Consider the following 15,594-nt stretch of genomic DNA (forward strand, 5'->3'; position numbering starts at 1 on the left):
TGCTGTGCGGGTGTCAGGTATGGGGTGCAGGAGAGTTGCTAGGGGGTGATATGTGGGGGCAGGTGTGGGGAGACAGGAAGGGCACTAGGGCGCTGTGTGGGGGCATCACTCACTTTTCTTCCTCCACAGGTAGCAGCCCAGGGCCAAGGCTACCAGCGCAGCAAGGAGGGCGACAGCCACGATCGCCAGGAGACCCGCCCAATCTGTGGCCTTGGCATCTGGAAATGCCCCAAGATAGACTGAGCCATTGGCCCCCCAAAGCCCCTGTGCCCCTCTCCTCCCATGGGTCCTGTCCCCTGCCCCAATAGGCCTGGCCTAGAATCCTTCCTTCCCCCGGTCTGGCTGCCCCCCTGCCACCCGTCTGTCTGCCCTGCAGCTGGACACCCCCTTTTCTGTCTCCCCTCCCCTGAGCCCCTCAAATCCTCTCTCCACCTCCCCCCAGTGCCTCTCTCTGTCTACACAGCCCTAGTACCCCCAAACTCCACCTCTGCATTTCCCTCCTCCCTCTTCCCCCCATCCTTTGTGTCCATCTCCCCCACTCAGTAGAGGGTGCCCCCACTGCTCCCCCTGCCCTGCCCCCCAGTACTCACCCCAGGACACCCTCAGGGAAGTGTCCCCCAGGCTGCTGTGTCTCACCACACACACGTGCTTTGCAGGGCCGACCCCCTCCTGCCCCAGCTCGATGGACACCCGGACCTGGAAGGTGGGGTCCGCATTGGGCCGGATCCCGCTGGTCACTTGCTCCCCCTGGGCCCCCTGGCCCCCCCGCTCCCAGGTCACCTCGATGTCGCGGGGGTAGAAGCCCGTCACGTGGCAGACGAGGTGGGACGGCCGGTCCTGGGTCCCTGGGACGAGGGCCACATGCGCTGTGGGCCGGGCTGTGGGGAGGGCGAGAAAGGGTCGTGAGTCACAGGGACTGGCAGAGCAGGGGCTGCGGGTCGGGAGTGAGGGGCACCGGCCGAGCTGTCACCTGTCTTCTGAGCCGTGAACAGCGTGCCCTTCTCGATCCAGAACCTGCAACGCTGAGGCGTGTAGTGTGCTAACGTAGAGATAGCGTCCCCTTGGCGGTTCCAGCGCTCAGCCACATGCCAGGCGGCGGGGTGCACCGAGAACCAGCGGTTCTGGTCGCCCCGGTACAGCAGCACATCCTCTCGGTTGATGGAATAGCGGGTGAAGGCTTGGATGACTCCAGTAGCATCGTCCAGCTCACAGCTCTGCAGGATCTGCAGGTAGTAGGGCTCTGGGGGCAGAGGGGCTGCGTCAGCCACCATCTCCCACTCCCTATCCCCCGTCCCCCCCTTGAAGCTCTAGGTATCAGGGAAATCACTGTCCTCTGGTGTCCCCTGCCCAGCCCCAGCTTCCTCCCCCTGCTTTGAGCTGCCCACCCCGTCCATCCCCTGAGCTGGGGGACAGGGACTCACCCACTGTTGGGGAGCTGGTGTTCATCTGCCGCATCAGGCCCTGGTACTCGGCCTCCACCCAGGAGACCCAGGCCAGGAAGCGGGTGCTGCACTGTATCCAGAACTGGTGGCTGTCCTGATCGGGTGGGGTGTAGCCATTGCGGGGAGTCATCTTCCTGGTGCTGCTGTTGTAGGCTGAGACCACCAGGTCATTCATGCTCACCACTTTCAAATACTTGTGCGGGCCGGGATCCGCCTGCGGGTAGATGAGCTTGTGATAGGAGAGATGGTGAACTCCTGCAGGAATGAGAGAGAGCAGGATAAGAATGGGACCCAGGCATCCGGGACAGCAACCCGAGGGGCCCTGCAGCACCCAGTCCTGGGGGAAGGTGCTGGGGTGGGGAAAGGGACCCAGGCAGCCGGGAGACCGGGATCAATTACCAGCCATGGCGACAGAGGAGAGAGACAGGAGCCAGAAGGTGACCGAGACAGGTTTGGCCTGAGGACCCATCGCCCTGGAGGGTACGGGACGGCCGCTCTATGTGGCAGGGTCTGGGGCCAGGCCCCAGAGAGCTGGAGGGAGCACGGCCGCCCTTCCTTGCGCTGAGCTGTCTGCTGCTCTGACAGGAAACACGAGAGACAAATCAACCGTCCCCTCCCCGCCCAGCTCGCTGCACCACATGAAGCCTCTTTCCCCAGCAATGCAACAAAGATTGAATAACTCCTGACACTGGCACCAACTTGCCTCTATTAAAACACACTTTTCCTGAGCCGCTCTGAGCCCGCCCCCCAGCCATTGTTACAGTCAGCCGGGACTTTCCAGAGACATGAGACTTAGTGGGTCATGTGCCTCAGTCCAGGAGGCTGAAATGTTGTTTTCTTAATAATTCTGTTCTAGCTGCTCAGAGCTTCTGGCCCGGAAGCTCTGGTGTTATCAGCACCGGCTGGGCCTGCCAGTTACCCCGTGTTACCAGGGACAGCCCTTATTGAAATAGAAAATTGCCTGTCCCGTACTCAGGCAGTTCAGGGCACCATTTATCCCATATTCCAACAGCAGGGGCCAGTTCTCACGGGTGCATCTTTGCACTCCCCGGCCCTTTGGTTCTGCACTGGGAAAGCTGCTGGGGCGGTGCTCAAGCACCGGGGTCGGGAGGGGAATGGAAAGATGCACCGTGAGTGACTCCAGCCGGGCTCTGTCTGCTTTCCCTGTGCAAGCTCTGTCTGGCCAGACGAGTCGACAGGTGCCGTGTGCCCTGGAGCTGCACGGCAGGACTGGGGTGGGAAAGAGGCTCTGTCCGGCCTGGGGGTTCAGCATTCCCATGGTTCAGCCTACCTGCTTGCCAACTCTCTGCCCACGGCCCCAGCAGAGGAACTGCTGGTCAGAGGTTGATGCCTCTGCAGCTAGGGAGGAGTGAGGTGGGCAGGGAACCTTGTCCTCGCAGCTGAGGCCACCATCCACACATGGCCCTGCTCACCATTGCGGGGTGGGGGTGCTAAGGAAATAGTCCCTGGTTTTTGCACTGCAGGGTTGGCCACCTGCTAATTCAGCAGCTCTCCATGTGACTCGTAAAGGCAGAGCACAGGCCAGGTGTTAGCCCTCAGGCCACAGGCCTAATGCCCTGGCTCTATGCAGACAGTGCAGGGTGACCAGATGTCCCAGTTTAATAGGGAGTGTCCTGATACTCGGGACTTTTTCTGATATAGGCGCCTATCGCCCCCTATCCTGTCCCAATTTTTCACACTTGCTACCTGTCACCCTATTAGTTGGGGGTGGAGGGTGCGGGTGGGGGGCACAGGGATAGAGAGAGGGGGTGGGGCTGAGGCTGTGGATGGGGGTGGCAAATGCAGACAGGTGATTGGCAAGCCTTGGACCGGCTGTTTGTGAAAATCTGTATTTCCCTACTTATGGGAAGGAGGCAGCATCATCTCTTGCTGGCTTTGCCGTGTCTTACACGTTAAGTTCTCTCTGATCCGCCTCAGTCACTGAATAACCGCGACAGCGACAGTATGAGATTGTTTTACATCGTTGCAGGGTACGTCACTAGAAGAGATGTTTCCCTCCTCTCGTTAGTAGAATACCAGCTGAATTCAGGCCTGCCACTGCACTGACTGTGAATTTAATTTCAACTCAACAGCACCAAAGGCTGTTGCAACACCCGATTCTTTGTGAGCGTGTGCGATGGTTTTGGTTGTTGTTTTCTGCATGTAGGGCAGCACAGTGCGAGGGTCACAAGTTAGATCCCACGCTGGGCCAGGTGGACAAAGTGGCCAATTCTGCTCATCAATGTTGGCGGTAAAAGAGATGGGCAGGATCTGTCAGAGACGAAAAACCCATGTGATGTTTTACCATTTATGGGTGTTGCAAGTGGTTCATGAAAGCAGAAGTAGCTCAGAAAGAACATTGTTTTGTTGCTTCCTTTTAAAAGCAGGAAAACACTTCAGTAGCAATGCCAGTGGGGCTAAACCCTTTCTCCAGATGATCAAGCTTAACCACTAACGCACACACTTGTCTGGCTTTGTAGAAATGTCCAACTTTAACTGTGTGAATGGTAGAGAGGGGGAAGAGGATGTTTTCCATCTTTGTTGATTCTGGGCATACAGCCCAGGCAGTGATAAGATCTGGCTTGTTCTGAGACATCTGACAACATTTCGCAGCAGCGTTTTCAGTTTCGCTTTAGCTACAAAGGAAGCGAGTTGTGAGTTCGAAAGCTGTGTGAGCATCTGAAAAGTTTAACTGTCATTTTTTGTAATATTTCATCAATTTAAGATTTGTAAATCCCAAATTGAGGAGAAGGAATTACCCCCTTCAGATAGAACCAAGTACTTCCCCCGCCCCCTTTCCTTTCAATGCTTAAACTGAAATAAGTTTTCGGTTACTGTAACTGGGATGTTATGAACAAATGTCTGATCCTAGGTGGAACTGGTTCATATCAGAGAGGGATTGTGTTGTGCTAACAAGGCCGACAATTTTGCCTAATTGTGAGTTTAATTGTAAGAAGTGAGTGAAACGTCCTGATAACCTAGAATAACAAACGTTGGTGGGAAAGGTGCAAGGAAACCAGACACAGATACTGGATTGGTCTAAACCAAAAAGGCCACTTCGATATAATCCATGGACTGTGCTGAAATCAGGCTTGTTTAAAGCAGATGACGTGGAGCTGGAAGTTCATGAGCCAAAATTAGTGCATCGGAATTTAGGCGGAATTGGCAGACAACAATATAAAGGGCTGGGCCGTTCCACCCGTCACTGCCCTTTTGGGGTCCTTCAAGAAAGAGATTTTGTGAGAAAAAGCTAAAGAAGAGAAAGAAGAACAGATGGAGGCTACTGGAGGAAACATCAACGCCATGCCTGCCACCTCCACTATCTCCTGGGTCCCTGGGCCTTCACCATCCTGATCCTGAGAGACGCCCTGAGATCAGACCAGGCCAGAAAGCGAGATGCAGGTAACATCACTACCCCACCCAGCTCCAGCTGAATCCCAAACATGACCTGGGATGAAATGGGGTCTGACTGTAGCAACTACAACAACAGCTCCAGCATATCTCAGCTAACTTCCCTTTTCCCCAGAAGGGGGGTTTGTGCCATCTTTCATAGTGTCCAAGAGTCAAGCAGAAAAAGGGGTTTTTCCTTCTGAAAACCTTCTCCAGCTGAAGGGAAAGGGAACACGGGATCATGGGGTAATGAAAGCCCCACTTAACACTGTATATTTCAGAGCTGTTCATTGTGTTTCCTTCTTTTCTTTATCTGTAAAGCACTGTTCACAGGGTGTTTAAGGCTGTGCTTGCCGTGCTGTGAGAAGTCTGAGGTCCCTGTGTGCCAAACCCCGGCCCTTTCAAACACTGCTTAATGTTGGACAGTGGCTGGGTTATGTTAACACCTTTGTCTCATACAGTCCATCTAAATTCACACAAGGACTCCCAGCGTCAGACTGGAGCTGGGTGGGCAGACACCATCCCTAGGTGTATAAACTGGATGGGGGATATCGCGTAGGAACAGGGAGATGGGGTCACCTGGACAGAGCTGTGGTGGGGCCATGACTAGGGACCATTCCAGCCCTTTGTGTCCACACTATGCCACAGACAATCAATCTCCATTGAGCTCCCTCGGCCACGCAGGGTCTGCAGATCTCAGATCATTCCGGTAGCTCTTTTCAATTTGCTGACGTCGTGCTGGAGGTGTGCACAATGGAGCTGGGCACAGTGTCCTGTTGTGGTCCAACCAAGGCCGTATCCAGAGGTGTCCCCGTCTCCTGCTCCTACTCAATATCCTCCATGGACAGTGATAGGAGGTAGCTCAGGGGACCTGGACTTTGGTCAGGTTGTGCTTCCGGGAAGCAAGGCAGCAGATTTTGGTTTCCCTGCGGATCCAGTGGTGGGACCCTCACCACTAACAGGGCCCAGGGTTTGGACCCAGTGGAGTAGGGTGGGCCCGGGTGCCCCTACCCGCTACACTGCCAACCTCACAGCTGGACTGGCGACCCACTCACCTGAGGCCCAAACGTCTGTCCCCAGAGTGTTGGTTGCTCTCTACCCTAGCCAGGAGGCTCTGGGCTAAAGACTGAGCGTTGCTTTGCCCCACCCAGAGTGCCAGGAACCGGATGGTCACTGTCGACTGTGACGAGACAGAGTGTTCCCTTTCTAATCTCCCATGAGGAGGTGTTTTGGAGCACAGGGGGCCCTTCTTCCTCGCTAGCAATGGCAGGAGAGGACCCGACGGCCGGGAGCTGGAGCTGGTAAAGTTCGGGCTGGGACCGACATGGAAATGTTGAACATGGAGCCGCGGAACAGCTGACCCAGGCCTGCAGTGCAGACTCCATCAGATGGAGACTTTCCCAGGAGATGGGGCATCTCTCTCTAGACACCTGCCCCTAGTGTCACCACGGTGTGGGGCTGGAGATCAGAGTTCCTCAGTGGGGATCTAGGATCTGGGATGCTCCCCACAGCAACCCAGCCTTCCCGGGTGGCTCCTACCACAGCCTAGCGTGACCCGACATCCTATTTTGGCCAGGACAGGCCCCTTTTTAAGCCCTGAACCTGACGTCCCGGATTTCTGGGCCAGACTGGGTATTTGTGAAAAACGGGGCTGGGGTGGTGACAGCAGCTCTGTTGGAAGAGGAGGAGCAGGGAACCAAAGCACAGGTCTGTTCTTCCTGTGGCACCCCCAAATTGGCCTCTGGGCCCATGTGTTAATCAGCACATGGGCCGAACTCTGCCTGGCGCGGGCCAGAGAATCCCGCCCAAGGTTCCTGTCTCAGCCCAGGAGCTAAATCTCTCCGCACTGGAGACAGCTGAATATTTCCAATGGGAAACAACCCACCCTTGTCTCCGCAGACACCCCAACGCCCAGGCCCTTCCCAGCTCCCTCCTGCTTTGCTTCTTTTGTCTCCATTTTTACCCTTCTTAGATCCCCAACCCATGAAAAAACCAAGGAAATTCAACTCCAACAACTTGGTGACTGCTGCAAAATCGATTATTTGTGCTTAACAAATTCTTTGCATTTTGGTAGGAGATTCAAACCCAGCCAACAATCCCAAAGCAAAATTCACGCTGTGATTGTCAAGGTGGGCTGTGCAGATGTCCAGCATCAAGCACAACAGGAGCATCTCGATGGGATGTCCCTCGGGGCTGGAGAACTCACCAAACTCATCACCCAGTTCTGGTTCTCTCTCTAGGCTGAATAGGGGAGGAAAACATCCTCGTGGTGCAGAAGCCTGGGAGGAAGAGGTGTCAATCCACTTGACTATGGAGGCCAGGCCACACCTCTACATCTGGCAGTTCAGCCTCAGTCTAAGCCTCAAGCCCATCTTGTTCTGCACGGACACCCAATTCAGAAAAAAAAAAAAACAACCTGCCTCTGCTCTGCTGAATGTCTGTGTGGACAGAGAATGCCAGAACAGCGATGATGTTCTGGAGCTGGGCGTGTGAACTTCTCTGATCCAGTTTCAATTGCATATCTTTCCCCGAGCTGCCCCAAATTTCTCCCACCTCATCCCAGCTGTTTTTCCTGCTCTTTTCCCTCCTGTTCCCAGCTTTAACAAAAACTCTTTGGCAACGTAGATGGTTCCATTAACTCTGCTTTTCTTCCTGTTACTATTATTACTAGCACAGGTGGGCAGAAGATGGTGTTTGATTTTCCAGTGTAAAACTAACACTTTTCTCCAGCTCCATTGATGGGTTCAGTTCTCTGAGGTCCACCATGTTTACCCCAGTTTATATCCCCTGTTTTATGGTTTGCTGGCGGACGGCAGTCCTCCAATTTTCTATCGCACACTTGCCACCAGCTCTCAGATTCCTGGCCTGTTACTTTCTCTGCATCTACTTTCACTACCCAGCAGATGGCATTGGTGCATCGAGCTTTTCTTTCATTCTTTGCTTAGCAGAAGCTCTTTATGCTTTAGTCATCTCAGACCCAGGATTATAAAGACTAGCCAGACTGTGTTTCCCAAGAACAAACCAAAGCCAATCAACTTGATTTTCTGGTTTGACAGGGTGACAGGTGTACGAGGAGAGGGAAGCAGTTGCTGTTACCAGTTTTACTCGTCACCTTGGGGTGCGCTTATTTTTTGGGTTACGTTCAGGGGTCTCTGTAGTTTTATTAATGTGTTTCCTGTGTCACTTGTATTTCAGTGCGATCCCTGCCTTGGAACCTCTGTTCTCCACTCTGAATGCTAATGGAGATGCCTCCATATCCCATCTTCGATGCAAATGAGGCTAGGAGAGTTGCCTTAATCCTGTCATCCTTGTCCGAAGGGGTTTAAGTGCGTCTCCCACTGCCTTTTCATTGCTTTTTGTAAGTCTTTCTTCTGATCAGTTCTGGTTCAAGCAGAGGCGGGCAGGGGGGAAGGAGTTCTTCATGAGTCAGACAGGCTGGGTACTGCACCAGGGTTCCCCAGGAACACAGAGCTGCCACGTAACAGGGGGAAGAGCCACACAGAAGATGCCATGGGTAGCATCCAAGAAAACCAAGGCAATGACGAGGCTCTGATAAAAAACTTTGTGAAGGTGAAACTTGTGTGGATGGCTCATGCCTCAAAAAGCACCACAAATTCTGCAGTGGAGAATGATTGAGGTGCCACCTGCATGGGGACACAGAATGGAAATAGGGGGAGGTTTTGGGGGGGGCTGGGAGCTACGGGGCATAGGGTGATTGGAGGGTGGGAAGGAGCACAGGATGGAAAAGTACATCCCACCCTTCAACATCAGAGTTTTTGACCTTATCTGCCACCCCTGCAGCACCTTCCCTTTGCCAGAGATGGTCCATGTGGCTCCAGTCCAGGTTGCTAGTCTTGGCACAGCCGGCTCCACATCTGGTCACTCGGTGGCATCCGGGCCAGAAGGTGCCATGGACGAGGCGCCTCCTGCTGACTAAGACGTGTTTGAAACTGAGTCGATGGACCCCGGCTGTGTCTGCGCCGGGAGATATGGCTGCTTCTGGCCCCCTGCAGGGGAAGGCAAAGCAGGAATTGACTCATTCAGATACGCTGCTCCCTGGGGCTCCTTCCTGCCCCCTACAACCAGGGTGTGTGGGGGCAAAAATTGCAATCCAGCTACGGACTGAACACGGAGCCCCTGGGACCTCATGCTTCGATGGGGAGAAGGAGGGGCATTGGGGGCACAGAGCGGGCACAGGTGTGGGAAGCAGGAGGGGCACTGGGGGGCTCTGTGGGGCCATCACTCACTTTTCCTCCCCAGGTAGCAGCCCAGGGCCCCGGCTCCCAGCACAGCGAGGAAGGCGCCAGCAGCGATCGCCAGGAGACCCGCCGGGGCTGTGGCCTTGGCATCTGGAAATGCCCCAAGACAGACTGAGCCATGCGTCCCCCCAAAGCCCCTGTGTCCCTCCCCTCCCATGGGTCCTGCCCTCTACCTCGATAGACCTCTCTCTGTCTACCCATCCCCTGATGCCCCCCAAACTCCCCCTTTGCATTTCCCACCTCCCTCTGCCCCCCACCCCTTGTGTCCATATCTCCCTCTCAGTAGGGGGCTCCCCCATTGCTCCCTGCCCCCAGTACTCACCCCAGGACACCCTCAGGGAAGCGTCCCCCAGGCTGCTGTGTCTCACCACACACACGTGCTCCGTGGGGCCAACCCCCTCCTGCCCCAGCTCAATGGACACCCGGACCTGGAAGGTGGGGTCTGCGTTGGGCTGGATCCCGCTGGTCACCTGCTCCCCCTGGGCCCCCTGGCCCCCCCGCTCCCAGGTCACTTCGATGTCGCGGGGGTAGAAGCCCGTCACGTGGCAGACAAAGCGGGGCGGCCGGTCCTGGGTCCCTGGGACGAGGGCCACACGCGCTGCGGGCCGGGCTGTGGGGAAGGCGAGAAGGGGTCGTGAGTCACAGGGACTGGCAGAGCAGGGGCTGCGGGTCAGGAGTGGGGGCACCGGCCAAGCTGTCACCTGTCTTCTGAGCAGTGAACGACGTGGCCTTCTCGATCCAGAACCTGCAATACTGGGGCGGCAGGAAGCTCATCACAGCGAACGTGTCCCCTTGGCGGTTCCAGCGCTCGGCCACGCGCCAGACATCCGGGTGCACCGAGAACCAGCGGTTCTGGTCGGCCCGGTACAGCAGCACGTCCTCCCCATTGAGGGAATATCGGGTGGTGGCTTGGATGGTGTCAGTGCCATCGTCCAGCTCACAGCTCTTCAGGATCTGCAGGTAGTAGGGCTCTGGCGGCAGAGGGGCTGTGTCAGCCACTCAGCAGCTACTATGGGGCCAAGTGGGGGCAAAATTTTCTTGTGCACAGAACCCAGGTGTCCTGACTCCTTGAGCCGCCCCCACCAGACCCCTCCCAGAGCTGGGGATAGAACTAAGGGGTCTTGGTAACTACTAAGTATCAGAGAAATCACTGCCCTCTGGTGTCCCCTGACCAGCCCCAGCTTCCTCCCCCCTGCTTTGAGCTGCCCACTCTTTCCATCTGGCCCAGTTCAGGGACTCACCCGCCCTTGGGGAGCTGGTGTTCATCTGCCGCACCAGGCCCTGGTACTCGACCTCCACCCAGGAGTCCCAGGCCAGGCACCGAGTGCTGTGTGCTCTCCAGAACTGGTGGCCGCCCTGCTCGGCTGGGGTGTAGCCGTTGCGGGGAGCCATGCGGCCGGTGCCGCTGTCGTAGGCTGAGAGCACCAGGTCGTTCACCCTCATGACGGTTAAATGCTTGTGCAGGCCTGGGGTCGCCTGTGGGGAGATGAGCTGGAGAAAGGAGAGGCGGTGAACCCCTGCAGGAAGGAGAGAGATGGAATGAGGAATGGGACCCAGGCATCCGGGACAGCAACCCAAGGAGTCCCTGCAGCACCCAGTCCTGGGGGAAGAGGCTGAGATGGGGAAAGGGACCCAGGCTTCCGGGACAGCAACCCGAGGGTGCTTTGCAGTGCCCAGCCCTGGGGGAAGATGCTGGGATGGGGAATGGGACCCAGGCATCTGGGAGTCCAGGAGTCACTTACCAGCCAAGGAGAGGGAGCAGAGAGACAGGAGCCAGAAGGAGAACGAGGCAGGTTTGGCCCGAGGAGCCATCGCCCTGGAGGGGACGGGACAGCCGTTTTACGGGGCAGGATGTGGGGCCAGACCGCAGAGAGCTGGATGGGGCACAGTTACCCTTCCCTGCACTGAGCTGTCTGACAGGAAACACAAGAGGGGAAACCCAGACCCACAAGTGGAGCAAAATCCAATACAGACAAATCAAGTGTCTTTTCCCCGCCTGGCTTGCTGTGTCGCAGGGAGCCTCGCTCCCCAGCAATGCAATAGAGATTCAGTAACTCCTGCTGCTGGCTCCCAGCCGTCTCTCCCGTACTCAGTCCGTGCGGGCTCCCGTTTATCCCGTGTCACCCTTCTGCCAGGCAGAGCTGGCAGTAGCAAGGGCCTGGTTCTATCCCACCCCAAACTGCCTCGAGCCCCCGCTCAGGCCCCTGGGAAATCCCACACTTCCCCTCCGGCAAGCGCAGAGTCTGAGTGTAGAAAGCAAACCTCTTAATACCAGGAAGGAAGGAACACAGCGCAGAATTCAGGAACTCAATGAGTCATACAGGGCCGTGTCCTTTGCCTCTCCCTTCTTGCTTTCCCCTGTCCTCGTTTCAGTGTCCACCTCTCCATTGGGGGCTCAGCCTGACCCCTTCTGCGGGCTCCTGCCAGACGCAGGCTTGACCAGTGCCCGGCACTGCTGTCTCCTGCCACCCCTGGGTCCCCACTGCCGGTTCCCGCCGTCTGCAGGCGCCCACCGCTCCTATTATTGGCTAGCACCTGCCATCTGCTGGCACCTCTCTGCTGGTTGTCAGTCCAGGCTTCCCAGGCCCTCCAGTGATTCAGCGCTGGGTGAATTTCAGGTTGCAGCTCATGGGAAAACCTTCTGCTGACACAGGAGCCACGTCCCTGCTTTAAACGAAACCAAGACTCCAAAAGGAATCAATAATTTTACCTTCTAACAGTGGGGGGAGATCGTCAATCCATGCCTGGGGGTAGCCCTTCACCAGGGCTGGTGCAGTCTCATCAGGAGACTTCTCACCCCTCCCCGCACAATGCTGGAGCATCCGTCCACCCGCCTCGCGGGGCTCGGTTTAGGTGCAAGTGAATTTTTCATCAGACCAGGCTAAACCCAGATCTGCTGCCGTTCGTTCATACCATCGCAGGCCGACAATTCATTTCCCCTGCCGGCCACACAAAAGCGACTTGTAACACAACGCCAGACACACCGACCATTTCCCAGCATGCTCAGCACCTGGTGCGCTTGTGCAATAGCCGGAGTATTTCGTTGTACAAAGCCCAAGCAAATAAAGTGCCCCCCCCATCAGTTGCTGCGCAGGGAGACCGTGTTCACACCCGTATTCCAACAGCAGGGGCAGTTCTCACGGGTGCATCTTTCCACTCCCTGCCCTTTGGTGCTGTGCCGGGAAACGAGCAGGGGCATCGCTCAACCACCCGGGGCTGGGAGTGGAAAGATGCACCCATGAGTGACTCCAGCCCGGCTCCATCTGCTTTCCCTGCACAGGCTGTGTCTGGCCGGACGAGTCGATGGGTGCCGTGTGCCCTGGAGCTGCACGGCAGGGCTGGGGTGAGGAAGAGGCTCTGTCTGGTCGGGTGGGGGGTCAGCACTCATGGGGTGCAGCCTCCCCGCTCGCCGGGTCTCTGCCCACGGCTGCCTCCTTTGAGGGGCTGTGTGTGTATCAAGAGCCTGTGCAACGACTCTGATTCCTTTATCATCTGGTCCGACGGTATCACCCCCAAGGTAGGCAGTGCCAGGCAGCAGATGTCCAGCGTCAGGCACAACTGGAGCATCTCCATGGGATGTCCCTTGGGGACGGACAACTCACCAAGCTCATCACGCACTTCCGGCTCTCCCTCTAGGCTGAGTAGGGCAGGAAAAGTATCCTCGTGGTGCAAAAGGACTGGATGAAGTCTGGGAGGAAGAGGTGTCAATCCAGGTGACCGTGGAGGCCAGGCCACACCTCTACATCTGGCAGTTCAGGCTCAGTCTAAGCCTGAAGCCCGTCTTGTTCTGCACGGGCATCCAATTCAGCAAAGAAAACAACCCGCCCAGCCTCATCCCTGCCTCTGCTCTGCTGAATGTCTGTGTGGACAGAGAACGCCAGCACCGCCATGATGTTCTGGAGCTGGGCCTGTGAACTTCTCTGATCCAGTCTTGCCACTGCAGATCTTTCCCCAACTTTCTCCCACCTCATCCCAGCTGTTTTTTCCTGCCATTTTCCCTCCTGTTCCCAGCTTTAACCAAAACTCTTTGGCAATGTAGATGGTTCTATTAACTCTGCTTTTCTTCCTATTACTATTATTACTAGCACAGCTGGGCAGAAGATGGGATTTGATTTTCCAGTGTAAAACTAACACTTTTCTCCAGCTCCATTGATGGGGTCAGTTCTCTGAGGTCCACCATGTTCACCCCAATTCATATTTTATGGTTTGCTGGAGGAGGGCAGTCCTCCAATTTTCTATCGCACACTTGCCACCAGCTCTCAGATTCCTGGCCTGTTACTTTCTCTGCAGCTACAATCACTACCCAGCAGGTGGCATTGGTGCATCGACCTTTTCTTTAATTCTTTGCTTAGCAGAACATCTTCATGGTTTAGTCATTTCAAACCCAGCCTATTCCCTGGGTTTCCCTCCCTGTTTTTAAGAAATTTCTTTTAATATTTCAGAGTAACAAAAATGTTTGATGCGTCCGTCTCTCAGTATTCATTTTCCTTCTTGTGCCAGACAATTCCTTGGAGGGAATAATCACATGAACCTAAGAACGGCCAGACGGGGTCAGACTCACGGTCCATCTAGCCCAGTGTCTGACTTCTGACATTGGCCAGTGCCTGTTGCTTCAGAAGAAAAGAACAGAACATGAAATTTTCAAGTGATCCATCCGCAGTTGCCCATTCCCAGCTTCTGTCAGTGAGGGGCTTAGAGACGCCCAGAGAATGGAGCTGGGTCCATAACCATTGTGACTAACACCCTTGTGTGACTAACACCCCTGTGCGGAGGGTTTAGGTGTTTCTCCCACTGCCTTTTATTGCTCTTTGTAAGTCTTTCTTCTGATCAGTTCTGGTTCAGGCAGAGGTGGGGGACTTCTTCGTGAGTCAGACACAGGCTGGGTACTGCGCCAGGGCTCCCCAGGAACACAGAGATGACAGGTAACACGGGGAACCCAGTGACTGCAGGACTGGGGAAATTTAACACTTGGCATATTAAGAAACTAGCTATTATTAAACAGTATTTTCAATAGATGTAACCCTGAGCCACTTGGTGCATTATTTTGCAATCTAGAGCATTTCCCTTTTGTATACAACTGTGTAATGATATTTAGTTTATTATTCTGCCAAGTTTAAAATTTCCCCACTCTGCTGTCACTAGGGTTTGGTCCAAAACTGTTAGAAATCAGCAAAAAGACTTTATGGATGAAAGAGGAAACTTTTCGAATTCAGGAACCTGCCTAACTGGGGCAGCAAAGAAACCGAAGGCAGTTTGGTGGAATCAGCAGGGGAACCAAGAGGTTTGGAACTCGTGAGTCTCTCTGAAAGCAATGGAAAGAGATATGGTGTGGGAACACGACCAAGCATTTCAACAGAAGCCAGCAGCAGAATTACTCAATCTGTCACATAAGCAAGGCTTTCAGCCAGAATGAGCATTGAAAGCGTCACATTATGAGAAGCAACAAAGCAACATGAGTTAATAAAGATTTTTTAACCATTTTATGTACATACAATGTAGCATATGTATTTTAAATGTACAAAACAGAGTTAATTTCCTACCATGAAAGGGGAAAAAGCAAAAACAAGGAGACGAGCTCCATCCACTTCCGCAGATTCAACAGCTGCATAGAAGAAGCCATGGGTAGCATCCAAGAAAACCAAGGCATTGATGTGGCTATGATAAAAAACTTTGTGAAGGTGAAACTTCCCCATTGGAGAATGATTGAGGTGCCGCCTGCATGGGGACAGAAAATAGAAACTGGGGGAGGTTTTGGGGGTGTGGGGAGCTATGGGGCATAGGGTAATTGGAGGGTGGGAAGGAGCACAGGATGGAGAGGTACATCTCACCCTGCGACATCAGGAATTTTGACCTTATCTGCCACCCCACAGCGCCTTCCCTTTGCCACAGGTGGTTCATGTGGCTCCAATACAGGTTGATAGTCCTGGCACAGCCGGCTTTGTGCAGCATTGTTACACTTATGAAATAAACAGCAGGATCTTATTCAAGGGGCAAGGCAGTATGCCGTGTTTATTATGGATACAGAAAATATTTGAAAAAGGAATTGCCTAAGACACACACACACACAGTTCTGCAGGAGGGATATAATTACTAGCCTCTTTGTTGCTCAAGCTAAATCACTATCCAGGTGACTCAGACATGGGGATGTAGCCAGGCTCTGTCGGTCGTGACACGACGCTTCTTGGGCTTTGCAGAAAGAGCCCAAAGTCTAGGTTTCTTTACCCCATTTTTATACTTATCCATTCCCATTTGGGTCTATGGATTCTGTTATATTAGATAGTTTCCTTGTTTGATGTAATTGATAATTATATTTGATATCGCAAGTGTGACAGCAGCTTTCGCATTATTCTTTTATTTTTGTTTTACACTTTGTTTTGTTCCTGTTTTTGGGTGTTAACTCCCCTGTTTTTCAGGGTTATTCTGATTTCCGGCCATTTGGGTTGTAAAAGGTTTTTAAATAAAAGCATCTTTTTTCTCTCCTGCCCTTGGAGCTGAGAACCATT

General features: G+C 54.4%; 2 protein-coding genes across 2 annotated transcripts; both read right to left on the reverse strand.

Annotated features, from left to right (window-relative positions):
• Positions 1–113: 113 nt before the first annotated feature.
• Positions 114–2,116, reverse strand: LOC137142451 (HLA class II histocompatibility antigen, DP beta 1 chain-like; the record flags this gene model as incomplete). The annotated part of the gene is made up of 5 exons (XM_067531835.1): positions 1,842–2,116; positions 1,422–1,697; positions 971–1,240; positions 591–878; positions 114–218 (listed from the first exon to the last, which is right to left on the reverse strand). Coding segments are annotated over exons 1-5 (1,009 nt in total), but the record flags the coding sequence as incomplete, so codon positions are not given.
• A 6,649-nt stretch (positions 2,117–8,765) lies between these two features.
• LOC137142457 (HLA class II histocompatibility antigen, DR beta 3 chain-like) lies at positions 8,766–10,915 on the reverse strand. Its single transcript, XM_067531848.1, has 6 exons — positions 10,834–10,915; positions 10,333–10,608; positions 9,793–10,062; positions 9,414–9,701; positions 9,080–9,181; positions 8,766–8,839 (listed from the first exon to the last, which is right to left on the reverse strand). Exons 1-6 carry the CDS (start codon positions 10,901–10,903, stop codon positions 8,766–8,768), a joined length of 1,080 nt encoding a protein of 359 aa, XP_067387949.1. The 5' UTR covers positions 10,904–10,915.
• Positions 10,916–15,594: the final 4,679 nt, after the last annotated feature.

Source organism: Emydura macquarii, unplaced genomic scaffold, assembly GCF_026122565.2.
Source record: "Emydura macquarii macquarii isolate MOO-44397 ecotype Brisbane River unplaced genomic scaffold, CSIRO-AGI_Emac_v2 contig_370, whole genome shotgun sequence".
NCBI lineage: Eukaryota > Metazoa > Chordata > Testudines > Chelidae > Emydura > Emydura macquarii.